Below are 21,107 nucleotides of genomic sequence, written 5' to 3'. Positions count from 1 at the left end.
TTCAATGGTCATTAGCTCATTATTCAGAAAGACCCTATAATCCCCAAATCATGGCGTCCAAATGTTTCTTAATGATTGCAATGTGTTTTGCATTCATTACCCTATCCAGATGTTCATTTCATAGGCTGATGTTTGTATGAAAAGCGTCCGAAATTTCCCTTTTACAGGTGTCACCTTGCCCTACTTCATCTGAATTAGTGTTTTAGATCTACCCTTTTCATACTATTTACTGTCTAAGCTCACCTCTGAGTCACCAACTTTCCTGACAGAAAATCTGAACTTTTTCCAGTCTTGTAACAAGCTTTTGACACTCTGGATCAGGCTCATGGTTCTCTGGATTACCTAAGCACTTGAATGTCTTGGCATGAACTGGATGTAGTACTGAGGGTGAGGTCTAGCCAACTCAGAATGGGATTTGCATTTTCTGCAAACCGGAATGGAGTTTAAGCATAACATATATTCCAACTCTATTCTTACGAGAATGCCCAGCACCTATCCCCAAGGCACCCAAGTCAGCATTCTGCCCAACAGCAATAAAAATTTTCAGTTATTTAGCACCTTTAACATAGAGAAATCTCGCAAGGTGCTTCACAAAAAATAGTAAGACAAAAGTGGATGCTAGCCTTCTGCTAACTTCAGAACGAGTGGCTGAACTCACAGCTAGATCCCTACCTAGAGCAAAGATAGGGATGCACAAGAGTCCAGAAGCAGATGAACTTGAGAGTTCTTGGTATCTGTTTATTATTTAAAGCTTGAAACATTAGGAAATGGTGCATCTACTTTTTTAGTTGCTGCAAACTGTAACTGTAACAGGAGCCGGTGGCGTAATGGTAATGTCACTGGACTAGTAATCCAAAGGAGAAACAAAAATACCTGGAAAAACTCAACAGGTCTGATAGCATCTGCGGAGAGGAACACAGTTAACGTTTCGAGTCTGTATGACTCTTCAACAGAACTAAGGAAAAATAGAAAAGAAGTGAAATATAAGCTGGTTTAAGGCGGGGGGTGGGTGGGACAAGTAGAGCTGGATAGAGGGCCAGTGATAGTTGGAGATAACCAAAAGATGTCACAGACAAAAGGTCAAAGAGGTGTTGAAGCTGGTGATATTATCTAAGGAATGTGATAATAAAGGTACATATATCCCTAGTGGGGGTGGGGTGGGGGGAAGGGATCAAAATAGGCTAAAAGGCAAAGATAAAACCCTTTCCGATCCCCCTTTTTTCCAATAATTTACATAGATTTTTCTTTTCCCACCTATTTCCATTATTTTTAAATGTATTTCCATCCATTGTTTTATCTTTGCCTTTTAGCCTATTTCGATCCCTTCCCCCCCACCCCACCCCCACTAGGGCTATCTGTACCTTTATTATCACATTCCTTAGATAATATCACCAGCTTCAACACCTCTTTGACCTTTTGTCTGTGACATCTTTTGGTTATCTCCACCTATCACTGGCCCTCTATCCAGCTCTACCTGTCCCACCCCCACCTTACACCAGCTTATATTTCACTTCTTTTCTATTTTTCCTTAGTTCTGTTGAAGAGTCATACGGACTCGAAACATTAACTGTGTTCCTCTCCGCAGATGTTGTCAGACCTACTGAGTTTTTCCAGGTATTTTTGTTTTTGTTTTGGATTTCCAGCATCTGCAGTTTTTTGCTTTTATCTTAGTAATCCTAAGGCCCAGGCTAATGCTGTGGGGTCACAGGTTCAAATTCCACTGCAGCAACTCGTGGAATTTAAATCCAATTAATAATAACTCTGGAATTAAAAGCCAGTCTCAGTAATGGTAGCCCGAAGCTGTTGTTGATTGTCATAAAAACACATCTGATTCACTAATGCCCTTCAGGGAAGGAAATCTGCCATCCTTACCCAGTCCGGCCTACATGTGACTCAAGATCCACAGCAATGTGGTTGACTTTTAAATGCCCTCTGAAATGGCCTAGCAAGCCATGGGCAATTATGGGTGGGCAACAAATGCTTTCCTTGCCAGTGATGTGCATATCCCATGAAATAGTAAAGAAAAAAAGCTTTGAGCAGGACAGGAGGTTGGAAGAACATAGTGTTCTCAGTGTGCATCCAGTATCCCAACAGAGGAACAAAGAGCCAGGGAGCATGAAAAGTAAATCCATGGGATTGGTGTAGGTGAGGGAGCTAGTCCCAGGAATAGTTGTGGGAGGTGAGGCACACAAAAGATTGGGAGCTCTAGGAGCTTCAGGAGCTGATTGAACACATTCAGGTAAAGGATAACTGAAAGTAATGACCATGGGAAGCAAGCTGAAAGAAGCAAGGCAGAAACTGATCAGCTACAGAAGCAGTTCAAAGTTAGATTAGTGTGGAGCAGAAAACTAAGGCTGCAAGGGCAGACAGTTACTAGTTAGAGGCAGTCCAGCAGGGAAAACAGTTTCAGTAGAAAGCAGTGATGAAGGTGGAGGACATGGTTAAGCCCAGAAGAGTGGAATAATGGAATTTGCCCAGGAAAAGGTAGATTTCTGTCCAGGGCCCTAAACAGAGTAAAGCTGAGAGACCAACAGTGCATTGGAAGTGCTGAAGCTCAGCTGAAAAGGCAATGGTAGGCAGGTGGGAGCTGTGCTGGACCAAAATAAGTTACCCATCCCAATGTAACTCCTTTAACAACTAGCTACTGATTGCTTCTTCTTCAATTTCTTAAATCCTGATGGCTGTTTTTAATCCTGAATTACCATCACTTTAAAATTAACCAGGAGCTTTTCATGAAGAATTTTAGCACATTTTAATAATTGAAGTATTATGTAAATTGTATTTGATTTATATTGTTTTCAGTTTGTTCTGTCCTTGCCAATATTAGCAAAAGTAACCCATCCTTTGTAAGCTTGAAGGCCTGATTCAGATACTGGAAGCGATAAACCTTACATAACTCGGATTGCCCAAAAGGGGGATTTTCTGTCTTTGTATTTCTGGCACGGAGCCTTACCTGGCAAAGAGTGCTGATATAAATTTTATTGCTGCTGAGCACAATTCTCTGACCATGTAAATTAATGGTCAAAGATAACTTAAAAATTAATGCCTGCACAATTTCTGATGTGGACTTTCACTGGGTCTGACACCCACTGAAAGCACAATATTGGAGAATTATCCAAAATGTGTACAATTTTGTATTTGCTGTCTGCCCTCCTGCGGTGAGCTGATTTACTTTTTTTTTAAAAAGACATAACTGTGGACAGAGGCCTTCAATATGAAATAGTCACCAAGAAATCTAAAGGGCCATTCAGAAGAAACTTCTTTACCCAAGTGGTGAGAATACAAACTCACTACCATAGGAGTGGTTGAAGCAAATATTATAGATGCGTCTAAGGGGAAGCTGGACAAGCATATAAAGTTGAAAGGAATGTAGAGGACTACAATGGCAGATTTAGATTAGGAAAGTTGGGGGGAATGCTTGAATGGAGCTTAAACACCAGCATGGACAGTTTGGGTTGAATGGCCTGTTTCTGTGCCGTATATCCTATTTAATCCTACGTATTTGATAAGGACTAATTTTTATGGTTATGGGGAAAAGATGGAAGTAGAATAAATATGGGCAGCTCTTTTGGAGGCACAACATAGGCATGACCGGTTGAACGGCTTCCTTCTGTGATGTTAGATTCTATGATGCGACAATTGATTATGTAAAGAGTAAAACCCAGGCCTCGTTAAAAGATTGCTTTCAACATATGGGTGGAATTTAATCCAGGCCATGGGAGGGCCTGAGCTGGAGTGAACCGCAGTGCCCAATCAAGGGCCACTCGAGGGCCTCATCCCATGCCACTATTTGAGGAGACAGCCCAGTAAAGGCTGGCAGTCTCCTTGCGGTCTCAGCAGGTGGGGCCTCCTGATTAGGCACTCTATGGCTCAGACAGCAGACCCCCTGGCAACAAAGGATGCCTCCACTGAAACACCCTCTCCACCCAGCCCTCAGCAACAACTCCGCCTCCAGTGGCGCTGATGGGACTGATAAGCTGCCGGACCTCCAGTTGGCCAACAGCTCTTGGAGGCAAGAACTTAAGTTCTTAAAGGGACGGGAGCCACAATAGCAGACAACTAATTGCCTGATGGGAGTAGATTTGCACTGGGGACCCAGAACTGGCTCCGGTAGGGTTTCTCGCAGCTTACCGACCTGCCGTCAGCGCCAATGCTGCCACCTTAAATTAAACCCTATGTATCTGTTTGTCTTCTGCATCACCAAACTACATGTTAGATCAGTCCAATTGCTACTGGAAATTATTGTGCGTTGGTGGTGGAGGAAGTGAATGTTTACAGTGGTGGATGGGGTGCCAATCAAGCAGGCTGCTTTGTCCTGGATGGTATCTAGCTTGTGTGTTGTTGGAACTGGACTCAACCAGACAAGTTGAGAGTATTCCATTACAATTCTGACTTGTGCTTTGTAGATGGTGGACAGGCTTTGGGGAGGCAGGAGGTGAGTTACTCGCCACAGAATTCCAAGCCTCTGGCCTGCTCTTGTAGCCACAATATTTATATAGCTGCTCCAATTCAGTTTATGGTCAATGGTAACTCCCAGGATGTTGATAGTGGAGGATTCAATAATGGCAATGACATTGTCAAGGGTAGATGGTTAGATTCTCTCTTTTGGAGATGGTCATTGCCTGGCATTTGTGTGGCACAAATGTTAGTTGCCACTTATCAGCCCAAGCCTGAATATTGTCCAGGTCTTGCTGCATATGGTCTGGACTACTTCAGCATCTGAGGAGTTTCAAATGGTGCTGAGCATTGTGCAATCATCTGCAAACATCCCCACTTCTGACCTTATGATGGACGAAAGGTCATTGATGAAGCAGCTGAAGATGGTTGGGCTGAGGCACTACCCTGAGGAACTCCTGCAGTGATGTACTGGGGCTGCAATGATTGACTTCCAACAAGCACAAACATCTTCCTTTGTGCTAGGTATGACTCTAACCAGTGGAGAGATTTTCCTTATTCCCATTGAATTCTGTTTTGCCAAAGTTCCTTGAGCCACACTTGACCAAATGCTGCCGAGTTCAAATCTTTTTTTTCATATTTGGACCAAGGCTGTAATGAAATCAGGAGCTAAGTGGCCCTGGCAGAACCCAAACTGAGTGTCAGTGAGCATGTTATTACTGAGTAAGTGCCGCTTGATAGCACTGTTGACGACACTTTCCATCCCTTTGCTAATGATCATGAGTCGACTGATGTACTACTTTTTGATCGCCTGGTAGATGCCAGTGTTGTAGCTTTACTGGGGTAGCTTGGCTAGGGGTGTGGCAAGTTCTGGAGCACAAGTCTTCATTGTTATTGCTGGAATGTTGTCAGGGACCATAGCTTTTGCAGTATCCAGTGTCTTCAGCCATTTCTTGACATCACATGGAGTGAATCGAATTGGCTGAAGACTGCATCTGTGATGCTGGGGACTCCCAGAGGAGGCCAAGATGGATCATCAACTCAGCACTTCTGGATGAAGATGCCTGCCAATGCTTCAGCCCTGTCTTTTGCACTGATGTGCTGGGCTCCACCATCATTGACGATAAGGATATTTGTGGAGCTGCCTCCTGTTAGTTGTTCAATTGTCCACCACCATTCACGACTGGATGAGGCAGGACTGCAGAGCTTTAGGTCTGATCTGTTGATTGTGGGATTACTTAGCTCTGTCTATAGCATGCTGCTTCTGCTGTTTGGCACGCAAGTAGTCCTTTGTTGTAGCTTCACCAGGTTGCTACCTCTATTTAGGTATGCCTGGCACTGCTCCTGGCATGCTCTCCTGTACTCTTCATTGAACCTTGTTTGACCTGATGCTACGAGACTTCATGGGGTCCAGAATCGATGTTGAGGACTCCCAGGACAACTCCTTTCTGACTGTATATCACTTTGCTGCCACCTCTGGTGGGTCAGGGATGGGGATGGTGGTGTCTGGGGCATTGTCTACAAGGTATGATTCAGTGAGTGTGACTCTGTCAGGCTGTTGCTTGACTAGTCTGTGGGACAGCTCTCCCAATTTTGGCATAAGACCCAGACAGGAGGGACTTTGCAAGGTCAACAGGCCTGGGTGTGCCGTTATCGTTTCCGGTGCCTAGTTCGCCAGGTGATCTGTCAGGTTTCATGTCTTTTACACTTTTGTAGCGATTTGATACAACTGAGTGGCTTGCTAGGCCATTTCAGAGGGAATTTAAGAATCAACCATGTTACTGTGGGCCTGGAGTCACATGTAGGCCAGACCAGGGAAGGACTGCAGATTTCCTTCCCTGACAGTGAACAAGATAGGTTTTTACGACAATTGACAATGGCTTCATGACCACCATTAGATATGCTTTTAAATCCAGATTTATTAATTAGTGGGATTCAAATATGTGCTCCCAGGGCATTAGCCTGGGACTCTGGATTACTAGCCCGGTGACATTACCACTCCATCACCGCCTCCCCATTATGTATTGCATTAATTAGATTTACTTAATCAAAGATATTGAGAGGTCTGGTGGGGATTCATAATATTTACTATATCTGGAAATACTTTTGCCACAAATTAAATACACCCAATTAAATAAACCACCTACCACCCTGATTTGAGTGTGGGGCAGGAAATGTTTAGATTAGACAGCCAGATTATTTGGAGTAGGTGCTTTCGAAACAAAATTTAAAAATATGCATTTTATAATTGGTAACTAGGCAAAATTAGCATTTACAGATCACACTGAAAAGCAAGTTGACCACCAGAAAAAGGATTGTTCACCAGAATCTCTCAACCATAAGTTTTGAGAATATGGGAATGCATATTATTGTTTCAAAACAGACTACTTATTATAATATCTGTTATTTCAGCAACAAGAACAAGACCCCACAAACTTATATATCTCCAATCTACCACCATCAATGGATGAACAAGAACTGGAGAATATGCTGAAGCCATATGGACAAGTAATCTCCACACGAATACTCCGAGATGCCAATGGCACAAGCCGTGGTGTTGGCTTTGCAAGGTATTGCATGCGGCTGCTTGGATTTTAAATGCTTAATTTATACTATCAAACTTGACAGTTAGCGTTTTCACCTCAATACATATATTGTCCATACACGATTTCAGGACCCCAGAATACACCTAAACATTGTTTTATTCAATTCAAAAGATTTCTGAATAAATGGGAAAAAAATCCACCTTCAGTTTTCAGGCCTCTAATTTGTCTACATAAGTAGCATCACTTTATATAAGAAACAAAATGGAAGCAAGAACATGTCTTTCACAAATCAGCTCAGTTATTTTTTGCAATAATATTATTGAAACCTAGGCAGAGAGGAAAAGTTCTTCACCCTAACTATTTAGACTGAATGCAATCTTGCTGCATCGAACTGGAAGGACTTGTGTTGTACTTAAGTACTCTAACCTGTTTTATACCCAGTTTCACCATTTTCTGCAATGCCCCTCTTCTGGTGTAACTGAACCAGATTTAGCGTTATTACTTTGTCTGTATGAATGTAACCACTAATTTCAGAACTTAAAATAAGATGCAGCAAGCAGTTTAAGTTGAACCAGATATTTTTCCTTTGGTGCATTGTTCAAATCCTCAAATATACTGGCTGGATTTTGCATTGTTTTGACAGCAAAGCATTAGCATTTACCATCATTACTCACATGAATCTGACAGCAACCTCAGGATTTATAGACTCAAAGAGGTCTACTGCACAGAAGGAGGCCATTCAGCCCTTCGTGTCCCCACCAGTCAACAAAGGTCTGACTACACTAACCCCAATTTCCAGCGCTTGGCCGATAGCCTTGGAGGCTATGGCAACACAAGTAAATACCTAAATACTTAAATGTTACAAGAGTTTCTGACTTAACCACCCTTTCAGGTAGAGTTCCATACACCCACCACACTCTGGGTGAAAATATTTCTTCTCAACTCCCCTTTCAGTCTTCTACTTACTTTAAATCTATGCCCCCTGGTTATTGGCTCCTCTACTAATGGAAAAAGTGCCTTCCTATCCACCCTATCTAATCACCTCATAATCTTATACACCTCTGTCAGGTTCTCTCTCAACCTTCGTTGCTCCAAGGGAAACAATCCCAGCCTATCCAATCTTTCCTCCATAGCTCAGACCCTCCAGCCCAGGCAGCATCCTGGTAAATCTCCTCTGCACCCTCTCCAGTGCAATCACATCCTTCCTATAACATGGTGACCAGAACTGCACGCAGTACTCCAGTTGGGGCCCAACCAGCATTTTATACAGTTAAGCATAACCTCCCTGCTCTATGCCTCGGCTAATAAAGGCAAGTATCCCATATGCCTTAATCACCTTATCTACCTACCCTGCTACCTTCAGGGATCTATGGATATGCACACCAAGGTCCCTCTGATCTTCAGTACTTTCCAGGGTCCTACCATTCATAGTGTAATCCCTTGCCTTGTTAGCCCTCCCTAAGTGCATTACCTCACACTTTTCCAGGTTGAATTCCATTTGTCACTGCTCTGCCCACCTGACCAGTCCATTGATATCCTCCTGCAGTTTACAGCTATCCTCCTCACTATTTACCATCCTACCAATTTTCATGTCATCTGCGAACTTCTTGATCATACCCCCTACAATGAAGTCCAAATCATTTATGTACACCACAAACAGCAAGGGCCCCAGCACCAAGCCCTGCAGAACCCCACTGGAACCAAACTTCCAGTCACAGAAACAACCCTCTGCTTCCCCACTCTCAGCCAATTTTGGATCCAACGTGCCACTTTGCCTTGGATCCCATGGGCTTTTACTTTCTTGACCAGTCTGCCATGAGGGACCTTATCAAAAGCCTTGCTAAATGTTCATGTAGACCACATTAAATACATTACCCTCGTCAACATTCCTGGTTACCACCTCAAAAAATTTGATCAAATTTGTCACAAAACGTCACCTTAACAAATCCATGTCACTGTCCCTGATTAATCCATGTCTCTCCAATTGCAGATATATTCTGTCCATCAGAATTCTTTCTAGCAACTTCCCCACCACCGAGGTTAGACTGACTGGCCTGTAATTTCCTGGTCTATCCCTTCCTACCTTTAATAATGGGACAACGTTAGCAGTCCTCTGGCACCTCACCTCTGGCCAGAAAGGATTTGAAAATTACTGCCAGGGCCCCTGATTTCTCTTCCTTTGCCTCCCTCAACAGCCTGGGATACATCTCATCTGGGCATGCGGATTTATCCACTTTTAAGGCCACTAAACCTGCTAGTACCTCCTCTCTCTCAATTTCCTCCAATATTTCACAGTCCTCCACCCTGATATCTATACCTGCACCGCCTTTTTCTATTGTGAAGACCGACGCAAAATATTCGTTGAGGACAGCACCCACGTCTTCCCGGTCCACGCACACATTACCTCTACGGTCCCTAATTGGCCCTACTCTTTCCCTAGTTATTCTCTTGTTGTTTATATATTTTAAAAAACCCCTTTGGGTTTTCCTTTATTCTACCCACCAATGCTTTCTCATGCACTCTCTTAGCTTTCCTAATTTCCTTTTTAAGTCCCCCTCTGCACTTTTTATACCCCTCCAAGGACTCTGCCGCATTGAGCCCTCGGTGTCTGCCATAAGCTTCTCTTTTTTTCTTAATCCTAACCTTCATGTCCCTTGACATCCAGGGTTTTCCTGACTTGGCCCCCCACTTTTGTCTTTACGGGAACATATTTGCTCTGTTCTCTCGTTATTTCCTCATGGAATGCCTTCCACTGCTCTGGCACAGTTTTATCTGCAAGTAGCTGCTCCCAGTCCACTTGGGCCAAATCACATCTCATCTTAGCAAAATTACCCTTTCTCCAGTTTCGAACTTTTATTCCCGGCCCAACCTTATCCTTTTCCATAACTATCCGAAATGTAACTGAGATAAGGATAAGTGTAGATTAAAATGGAAACCCTGTAGCAGTCTTTTAACTCACTGCTCTCCCACAATCTGTACAAGAGTACCACTCTACCAACAAGGCCACCTCTCACTCTCCAACTCAAAGTCAGCAAAATCAATTGAAATGGTGAAAACTTTGATTTTCCTGCTCTCATATTGTGACTAATGACCAATAAAAAGTTGAGCTTTTGTCAGTGAGATGTAACTGAATTTTTCATAGCAATCTGAGTAATAATTATTACCTAACAACCAATCTGGCCCTGAATAAATCATTTTTTTTATTTGTGGAATGTTGTTAAATGTCTCTATTATGACTGATTACTGTTTTTTAAACTTTTTAATAATTTTTTAAAAATTACGTGATATTTCGGCTTCTACCTTAACCCCATGTATATGTCCCAACCTTGATTTCATGCTGTCTAAAATTTTGAAAAGGTGATTTGATTGAGAGTGTTTTTTTCTTTCCTGATTGACTGCCTGTGTCTGTGAAAACTCTTTAACATGATCGGCTACTCGAATATCTTTAAGGCATCTCTGTAGTTTGACCCGAGGAATCTCCATTGAAGAATGTTACAATCAGTTGTATCTCAAGAGAACTCTCATCAAAGAGGTTGCTAGATCTCTCAGCACAGCTTTCTTTGAGGTCAGCAGTGAGCACCCTTACTTCACTGCTGACTGCAAAATCTGGGTGATTGTCCACATTTCTTTTCAATATTACACAGCACTGTTGCAAAAGTTGAGCACTGTTCTATTACTCTGGTATGGAAATAAAGTTGCACAATTTCTATTTCAGTCTCAATCTATTGAATTGATAGGGACGTCAATGCCTTTTAATTACGCAAAGCTTGAAACATGCTGCAAACTGCAACAATTTGGTTTCAATCACAGTTCAGAGCTGTTGAAGGCAAACATAATTCTGTTATGGTCCCACCTTTTCAATATTAGTAAATTATATTGTTTCTGCACAATACCAGACTGTATTGTTTTGAAGTTGTCAAGTCTTCCAATGCATTTACTGTTGACTAATAAGCTTTGTAAGGGAACCATATCATATTCTGCTGTTCATAGTGGGACTGTCTGGATGAAGTCAGGTTTTTTTCTAGCACGCACTATCTGATTTTCCAGCTTTCTTATTTTCTGCTCAAAGCGTAAATCTCTTGACTCACAGTAAGCCAGAGAATATGGTTGCTTCCTAGTTGTCTCTTCTATCTTTTTGTCGCTCTTTTACATACAAACATATATGTGAACATACGAATTAGGAGCAGGAGTAGGCCATTCGGCCCCTTGCACCTGTTCTGCCATTTGATAAGATCATGGCAGATCTAATTGTGGCCCCTGTCTACCTCCTCTACCCTCCAACTCCCTTGTCAGTTGAGACTTTACCTAACTCAGCTTTAAAAATATTCATGATCCTGCATCCACTGTTCTCTGGAGAAGGGAATTCCATGGATTAAAGACCCTCAGAGAGAAAATTTCTCTTCATCTCTGTCTTAAAAGGGAGATCCCTTATTTTTAAATCACGTCCCTAGTTCTAGCCTCTCCCACAAGGGGAAACATCCTCTCAGCATCCACTCTATCAATTCCCCTCAGGATCGTCTAAGTTTTAATAAGACCACCTCTTATTCTTCTAAACTCTAATGGATACACCCAATCTGTCCAACCTTCCATCCTACGAAAACCCCTTCATCCCAGGAATCAGTTGAGTGAACTTCTCTGAACTGCTTCTAGGAACGTAGGAAATAGGAGCAGGAGTAGGCTAGTCAGCCCCTCAAGCCTGCTCCGCCATTTAACTAGATCATGGCTGATGATCTACCTCAACGCCATCTTCCTGTACTACCCCCGTATCCTTTAATGTCATTGGTATCCAAAAATCTATCGACCTCTGCTTTGAACATGCTCAATGACTGAGCCCCCATAGCATTACAGGGTAGTGAATTCCAAAGATTTACCACCCTCTGCCTCTCAGCATCCCCCTCATCTCAGCCCTAAATACCTCTTATTCTGAGACTGCGTCCCTTGGTTCTAAACCACCCAACCATGGTTAATATCCTTCCTTCACCTACCCTGTTGAGCCCTGTAAGAATTTTGTATACTTCAATGAGATCACCTCTCATTCCTCTAAACTCTAGAGAATACAGGTCCAGTCTCCTCAATCTTTCCTCATAGGACAATCCTGCCATCCCTGGGATTAGCCTGGTGAACCTTTGTTGCACTCACTCTGTGGTCAGTATATCCTTCCTTGGGCAAGGAGTCCAAAACTGCACACAATACTCGTGTGGTCTTAACAAGGCTCTATACAACTGCACCAAGACTTCCTTATTCCTGTACTCAAATCCCCTTGCAATAAAGGCTAACATACCATTTGTCTCCCTAATTGCCTGTTGCATCTGTATGTTAGTTTTGTGACTCATGAACAAGAACACTCAGCTCTCTTTGGACATTAACGTTTCCCAATCTCTCCCCATTTAAGATATACTAATGCTATTATATGCCTAACTATTTTACCCTTTCTCAGGTAAGGCGCCCAAAACTGTACACAGTACCCCAGACGTAGTCTCACCAAAGCCCCTATGCAATTGTAGCAAAACTTCCCTCCTTTTATATTCTATTCTCCTTGCAATAAAAGCCAACATTCCATTTGCCTTCCTAATCACTTGTTATACCTGCAAACCAACGTTTTGTGATTCATGTACCAAGATACCCAGATCCCTCTGTACCACAGAGTTTTGCAATCTCTCTCCATTTAAATAAGATACCGCTTTTCTATTCTTTCTGCCAAAATAAACAAGTTCACGTTTCTCCACATTATACTCCATCTGCCAATTTTTTGCCTACTCACTTAACCTGTCTGAATCCCTTTGTAGACTCTTTACATCTGTCTCACAATTTGCTTTCCTACCTATCTTTGTGTCGTCAGCAAATTTAGCAACCATACGATCGGTCCATTCTGCCAAATCATTTATTTAGATTGTAAATAGTTGAGGCCCTAGCACTGACCCCTGTGGCACTCCACTGATTATAGCTTGCCAACTAGAAAATAACCCATTTATCCATATTCTGTAGTTCCTGTTAGCTAAGCAATCCTCTAACCAATAATAATGTTTCCCCCTACACCATGAGCTCTTTTTTTGTATAGTAACCTTTGACCTTATCAAAATGCCTTTTTGAAATCCGAGCATACCACATCTACAGGTTCCTTTTTATCCACTGGTTACTTCCTCAAAGAACTCTAAATGCGTCAAACATAATTTCCCTTTCATAAAACCATGTTGAGTCTGCTCATTTTCATTCAGATTTTCTAAGTGCCCTGCTATAACCACCTTATTAGATTCTAGCATTTTTCCTATGGCAGATGTTAGGCTAACTGGCCTGTAGTTACCTGCTTTCTCTCTCTCTCCTTTCTTGAATAGAGGACATACATTTGCTATTTTTTAATCTGATGGGACCTTTCCAGAATCGGGGGAATTTTGGAAAATTAAAACCAATGCATCTGCTATCTCTGCACCCACTTCTTTTAAGATTCTAGGATGAAGTCCATCAAAACAAAAACAGAATTACCTGGAAAAACTCAGCAGGTCTGGCAGCATCGGCGGAGAAGAAATCAGTTAACGTTTCAAGCCTTCATGGCCCTTCGGCAGAACAGGGCCATGAAGGCTCGAAACGTTAACTGATTTCTTCTCCGTCGATGCTGCCAGACCTGCTGAGTTTTTCCAGGTAATTCTGTTTTTGTTTTGGATTTCCAGCATCCGCAGTAGCTTTTAGCTTTTTGTTTTGAAGTCCATCAAATCTTGGGGACTTGTCAACCTTTAGCTCTAATAGTTTTCTCAGTGCCCTTTCCCTGGTGATTGTTTTACGTTCCTTCCTCCCTTTCACCTCTTGATTTACAAGTATTTCTGGAACGTTGTTTGTGTCTTCTGCAGTGAAAATAGAGCCAAACTGTCTGATCAACGCTTCTGCCATTTCCTCTATTCCCCATTGTTAATTCCCCAGACTCTCTCTCTAGAGGACCTACACTTACATTAGTTACTCTGTCCCCTTTTGAATGCTTGTAGAAACTCCTACAATCTATCTTCCTATTTCTAGATATCGTTCTCTCATACTCTAATTTCTCCCTCCTTTATTACTTTTTGGACTCCTCTTTTCTTCTCCTCTTCTTCCTTTTTCCCTTCCTTCTCCTTTCTGCTTCTGTTTGTTTCCTTTATTCCTCTCTGTTTTCCTCCTTTTTAACACTTTCCACATTTGTCATAATCTGTCTTTACCTCTCTTACCAGACCATCCTTTTAAAATAAAAAAAGTTAGTCTGGAAACCACTAACGATTAGAGGTGATACTTTACAGGTGGGATGTAAAACATAGGTCTCTGATGCCCTTCCGTACAATATCCCCTCCCCCATTAATTATGCTTTCCATGCTCCCTTACTCCCATCTTGGCCTTGACCTTTTCCTTTCACCCCTTCACTCATCACTACCCCTACCTATAGTCATGTTCTAATTCACACCATTAATTGTAAAATTTGTTGATTTTATTCAATTACCAGCTTTAGCATATCCTCCCTTTGCAGTCATATAACAATTGCAGACATTATTACAATATAACCTTGAGCTTAGTCTTTGAGGTGATGCCATTCTGACATCATGTGCAAGTTTTCCTGATCAAGTGTTTTGTTAACAAGAACACTTCCCTCATCATTAAACGGAATCAGATTGGTCCGCTCCATGTTTGGGGTGAAATATAAAGTTTTATTGGCACTGGCTTGTATGTAACCTCCATTTTACTGAAGCTGACACTGAGGCTGGCACTGCTCAAGCTATCAAGAATGCAGTGTTCAACCAAATATAGTCCTGGGTGTATATCTCCAAACAGTGGTTCAGGAATGTAAGCTTTCATTGTCTTTCGGACACATGCAGCTTGTTCAAGTTGAAAAAGGTTGACAGCTATGTAAAAGTGATTTGATAGGCAGTGCTGATTTAAGACTCTTTTTGGATATAATTGAAAATGGTCACTAAAATTTTGCCAACAGGGCCACAGCAAATTTTTAAATCCCTATGTTGTTTAAATCCCTCGTAGGTGTCATTCCAGTATATTCAGCCCAAGTATACTATCGAACAGTGTAAATATATATCCCTAGGCATCTAAACCTTTGCTGGCAGATTGTCATAGAAGTAGGATGGCTAACAGTGTTGTAAGCTTTTCTTAGATTGAATATCATATGATCTAAGTTTTCTTTTGTCTTATGATGCTAACCTATCTGTTGCGGTTAGAATGCAGGTGGTATCTCAGGAAGGACACTATACCATGTATATAATTCAGTGACATATAGATGAGTATCATTCCTGAAGTCAATAACAGTGAGGACTGCCCTCAGCTTTCCGCTAAGGTACAAATTAATAAAACAACAGTTGCATACAGTATACCAGATCTCGATAGATCCCTCCAAAATAGCTTTCTGTTGAAAAGTTGTCTTTGTTAAACATTTTGTACAATACATTGAAAGGAAAGATCCATTCTCGACGTCAGAGTGGCTGAGCAGGGATTTAACTTCTTAGTTAATATGTAATTTTTTTTTATTCATTCATGGGATGTGGGCACCACTGGCTAACTAGCATTTATTGTCCATCCCTACTTGCCCTTGAGAAGGTGATGGTGAGCTGCCTTCTTGAACTGCGGCAGTCCATGTAGTGTAGGTACACCCACAGTTCTGTTAGGGAGGGAGCTCCAGGATTTTGACCACATGACAATGAAAGAATGGTGATATATTTTCAAGTCCGGATGGTGACTGGCTTGGAGAGGAACTTCCAGGTGGTGGTGTTCCAATGTGTCTGCTCCCCTTTTCCTTCTACTATGGTAAGGTAGCGGCCATGGGTTTGGAAGGCGCTGTCCAAGGAGGCTTGGTGAGTGAAGAAGTAATATTATGGAAATTTATGCTGAACATTTCCATTTTATTACAAGAACCCTGTTCAAACTTATGATCTACCTAAAGAATTAGCTCTAGAACAACACAACAAGTTTGACCAGAGTAACCAACCATCCCGAATTTTCCGGCATTGTCCCGGAATTTGGCTTCCCGTCCTTGACCTGGGCTTCCCAGGATGCTACTTGTCCCAGATCGCTCTCGACAGCATGCGCAGACACTCAGCCACGAGGAAGCAGCAGCACTAGCCAGCACACTCCTGAGAATTGGCTGGCATCAGCAGGTAGGCAGTTGAGTTTGGGGTGTGTGGGGTGGGGCATGGGCCTGTGGCAGCAGCACTCAGGCCCAAACCAGGGAAGGGGGGTGTTGTCTGAAGTTGGTTCCAGTGGCGGTAGCACTCAGGCCCAGGTCTGGAGGGGTTTAGGTCTGGCACAGACCTAGTAGGAGACACCGGCAGGCCTGAGGGGTGGGCAAAGGGCCTGAGGGTGGCCTAAGTGATGGGGTGGGCGGGCCTGAGGGGATAGGTGGGTCCATGCAGGCCAGAGGAAGGGGTCCGGCTGGATTCAAGGAGGAGGGGGTTCCGAGCAGGCCGCTTCTCTGGCCTCATCAGTACCTTTCTTCCCGCACCCACCTGACTTCCACTGCCCGCCCCCCCCCCGACATCCACCACTCTTCTGAAAGGAGAGAGAAGCATTGATTAGTCCAATGCAGCACCATTGCACCCTGACCAACCCCACCTGAGGAGCACCTTGCAGGGCACATCCGAGTTGTGGTCCTCAACCCGCAAAGCAATCAGGCCAAGCAGCCAGAGCTCACCGCCTTGGCCGGTGCCAATGTCATTAAAATTTGGCACTGAGACTTACACCCCTGAGCACCACGGCAGGGACGGACAGCCATTAATACTTCTCCATACAGACCCATGCCAACTCACCCTTGCCAAGCACAGCAGATCGTTGAACCTTTTGCGGCACTGCACCTATGTGCATTGCACAACATCATGGCTGCTGACCTGGGCTGCCACCTCTGCCATGCTTTCTTGGTCAGGCGTGGTGGTCTCCTCTTGCCATCCCTGGAGATGAGGATGTCCCGCCTGGCACTGACCACCTCCACGAGGATTCCCAGGCACTCATCCGAGAACCAGGAGGCCGAGTGCCCACAGGACTTGCCCTCCCGTCTGGTGTGCCCAGCAGGTGTAGATTGCAGCTGAAAAGAAAATGTTTTGTCAAACAACTCCAAAGCTACAAAGTGTCCCCTGGCAGCCTTCAGGGAGTTGCCTCTGCTGCTTTTAAATCCCCCACCGGGTCGCCACTGGACCCAGCGCCCAACAGGTTCCTGCCCCCGCCCGGCCCTTCTGACCATTGAGCAGTTGCGTTTCACACTGGGAATCCCTAATTGACCACCCAGCGTGAAATCGCATTGGAAATGTGATCTCACCTGGCAGTGGATTATACATCTGCTTTCGGGCCCGCCGACTTGGCTTGGATGCTACGTGTGAAATTCAGGCCTTGGTATGATTACTTAATTATTGTAAATTTAATATTAAATTTATTACATGCTGTTGATCTTTAATTGAAAAGCTCAACAGGAGCATTTTTCCACCTTTTTCAGTTTTCTTCCTTCTTGCAGAAGATGTTGACTCCTTGCTTGGGTGCTGTTTCACTGGCACTGACAGCCTTATACCTCACCCAAGTGACTATTTTTCATGTGTGAACCTCGATCGTGAGTGTTGGCAAGCTAGTCAACCAGTGAGGGCATCACAATAAAACATTATTCTGTGGTCGCCTTGAGTGATTTTTGTAACAAGACCAATATTGGATGAGTAGAAATTTCTTCTAATTAAATATTGGGAAGACAGGAACCATTATTTTCAGTCCCCACGCCAAACTGTTCCTTGGCTACCGACTCCATCCTTCTCACTGGCAGCAATCTAAAATTAACTCTATCTGTTCTCAGCTTTGGTGTCACAGTTGATGCTGGGATGGGTTTCTGACCTCATCTAGGTGCCATCACTAAGACTGACTATTTCCACCTTCGTAACACCCCCCTACTTCGCCCTCATCAGTGCCTTCGTTGCCTCTAGTTTCAACAATTCTAACACACCCCTTGGCTGGTTACTCATATTCTAGCCTCAGTACACTTGAGGTCATCCATAACTCTGCTACCCATGTCTTAACTTGCAACAAGTCCAGTTCCCCTATTACCCATGTGCTCACTGACCTCTACTGGTTCTAGGTCCAGAAATGTCTTGATTCTAAAATTCTCACCTTTGTTTTCAAATCCCTTCATGACCTCACTCCTCCTTATCTGTATTCTCCAACAATCCTACAACCCTCCAAAATACCTGTGGTCCTCTAATTCTGGCCTCTTGTGCATCCTAAATTTTAATTGCTCCACCATTGGTGGCTGTGCCCTCAGTTGCTAGACCCCAAGCTCTAGAATGCCCTCCCTTTAGCTCTCAACCTCTCTACCTTGCTTTCGTCCTCTAAAACACCCCTTAAAACCTACCTCTTTAAACCTACCTCTTTGACCAAGCTTTTAGTCAACCGACCTAATAAATTTTAGATGCAGGGTAAGTTAACTCCTGAGCCTTGTTTATGTCACTCCCCTGCTCCTGGCCAGACTATTGAGAGGGGCACAGTGCAGATGCAAACAGGGGAATATCAAGCTGTCCTTGGCCACATGCTGGTTTCTAGGCAGGAAAGGAATTTCAGGAATGTTTCATAGCGGAGGAAGGATAGTAGAGCAGTTGGGAGCAGGAAAGCTGCATCTTTCCTCATGGGGTCAAGGAAAACTCTGCTGCTTCTGGCCCTCAAAGGTAATTGTTTGACTCAAACCCGAGGGCCGCTCTTCCATCCTACCAGCTGCTGCTGCACTTTCTCACTCAGGTCACAGATAAAATGTCATTAGGACCCTATTGATGCAATAAGATCCTAACTTGTATAAATCATTTGAGGTTACCACCTGTTTTAGATCAGTGCTTCATCCATCTACAGAACCCTTAAGTTATTAACAGGGGCAGCAGGAATGAGTCAAGTTCTAAGCAGGCAAGTAATTTTGTTTTTAATTGCCTATGTGCTCTTTTTACATGGTGGATAGGGTTAAAAAATAACACCTATGTGTTGTTCAGGGAATCATTGTAGGTCAGCATGATGAGAAATTAATTTGCAACAAGGATGATGTTTGAAAAATCTTAAGTAAGGCATCTTCAAAATGCTACAAGTTAGCAATGTACTGGTACCTCCAGCGTCCAGCATTGCTAACATGTTTGAGTCAAACTACAATACTGTGGTCAATCTCCTATCTGAAATCAGCCAGTAGAAGGGCAAATAATCTATTCATTCATATGATATAGATAGATACATTCAAATTATAAATATATTTGATTTTCTGGTGTTTTGCAAGCTTTCATTGTTGCCACATTAAATGTGGGCCATATATTGTTTCCAATATTTCTGTACTTGGAAAACATCTGTTTTGGAATTTCTCACAACCACATAGAATAGAATTAATAAATTTTAAATCTGTTGGTATATAAATTGTTCAGAGATTAAATTTTGTTTAATAGAATTGATGGACATTTTTTGAACAGTGCTTCAGATTTTGAATCTATGCTGTTGGTACATTTTTGGTGTCAAGTGGTGCTTTTTGCTACCAATTCCTGACTGATTGATAGCAGTCCAGGATAAAAAGTGGAGATTAATATCCAGGTACATTACCAAGGATAAACAATCACTGCCAGGTTTCTGTTCTATTTTGCAAAAATTTTTTAGCTTTTTAAATTGAAATAACTTTGAAGTGTATGCATGTTTAAAAATTATTTCTTTGTCAGTTAACTTCTTAAATGAAAACCATTAAATTAAAATTGTAGAAGTACTCCTGGTAGTTTTAATCAACAAGATGAGCAGTGTTATAGGAAATTGAAATAAAGAAATTTGATTAAATGCTTTACACCATTATTTGTTAAAGTGACACACATTTTCATCTTTCCCTTGTGTTTGAGTCAAATAGCCAATGTTCGAAAATAATTTTGTTTATGAAAAGTATGAAGCTTTGCAGCAAAATCTCGGCAACAACTGTGATTCAAATTCAGGCGTTCAGTAGATAACCTGCAGCATTTATCAGTAGTGTAGGGCACTTAATGCAAACCATCTGAGGATAAGGAAAGAGCCCACCAGGATTCTAGGCTGCACTGTCACACAATCAAGGAAAAACTTTTGACCAGACACAGTCCGCATATTAGGAAAATAATACAATATTTGGTAGCTACGTTATGAAGTAGAGATGTAATTGGGGAAAGAAAATTTTAAAACCATGAACCTACTTCCTACTTTTCTTTAGACTAAAAGATGATGGTTAATACATTTTCAGATAATTTTGCAATCATACAGTACCTGCCCTCTTCAGTGATCAATTCTTTTTCTCCCTTTACTAGAATGGAATCAACAGAGAAGTGTGAAGCAGTCATAGCACATTTTAATGGCAAATTTATTAAAACCCTGCCTGGTGTCCCCGGTGAGTTTTGATGACCTTTTCTTAAGCTACTGTTGGTGGATTGTTGGAACCGATTGCTGATAACGACAATGAAAAAAGGTGCATGAAATGTGATTGTTTCTGAGCAAACGTAGTGCCCTGCTGATTTTAGTATTTCAACAATATAGGTGCAACCCAATTTATTTATTTAATAATCCTGCTCTTACTGAATAATTGCATTAGCCAGTTAAGTGTGTAGATGAAAACAGTCTTTTATCAATCTAGTTTTGTTCTGTACCGTGAATAAAGCAGAAATTTATAATGAAAGTGAAACTATTTCATCTTGTGGCACTAAAATAATTCCTATTGTAATCTTGTTAATGAAGAAAAATCATCAATTTTAAAAGCTGCACAATATTTGCATATTAATGAATCTCTACTGCCTTGAGTCCTTATAGCTGTTTGATATTAGCAATCATACAGGAATTGGTGCTGAATATTGCATTGTAAGTGTACAAAGAGACAACAAGCATTAAGGTTGACACCTCATTTATGTACTTATTGTTGGACTGCCTAATTCAAAGTGGAAAATAATTTCAGTGTTAAATTGTAATTTCAGATATGTTTGATCAACTAGTTTATTGCATTGGAAAGTAAATGTAATTTCAAATTGTCAGTTGCTGTAAACTCTTCAATTGTGCCTGACTTTCAGATTGAAAACTTCACTGATTATATGAAAGGACAAAAGCCTCTTGTTGGCATTATTGTTTTAAATTTATTTATGAATTCTTTCTCTCTAAATTCTATGACTCTACAAACAGAGTGCTGATAAAATTCGTTCCAGATTCTATTCCGGGTATTTA

At 42.2% G+C, this 21,107-nt stretch overlaps 1 protein-coding gene across 13 annotated transcripts in view; it reads left to right on the top strand.

The window, feature by feature from the left end:
* The window catches only part of LOC144686695 (RNA-binding motif, single-stranded-interacting protein 1-like), a 637,597-nt gene that overhangs the window by 540,959 nt on the left and 75,531 nt on the right, over positions 1–21,107 (top strand). For all 13 annotated transcript variants that reach the window (XM_078552250.1, XM_078552249.1, XM_078552248.1 and 10 more), the window contains 2 exons: positions 6,808–6,965; positions 20,207–20,286. In XM_078552250.1, the coding sequence (XP_078408376.1) occupies positions 6,808–6,965; positions 20,207–20,286 (238 nt within the window). The remainder of the gene's footprint in view (positions 1–6,807; positions 6,966–20,206; positions 20,287–21,107) is intronic.

The sequence above is a fragment of the Cetorhinus maximus genome, chromosome 11 (genome assembly GCF_964194155.1).
Source record: "Cetorhinus maximus chromosome 11, sCetMax3.hap1.1, whole genome shotgun sequence".
Taxonomy (NCBI): Eukaryota; Metazoa; Chordata; class Chondrichthyes; order Lamniformes; family Cetorhinidae; genus Cetorhinus; species Cetorhinus maximus.
This window is presented reverse-complemented; position numbering and strand designations above follow the sequence as displayed.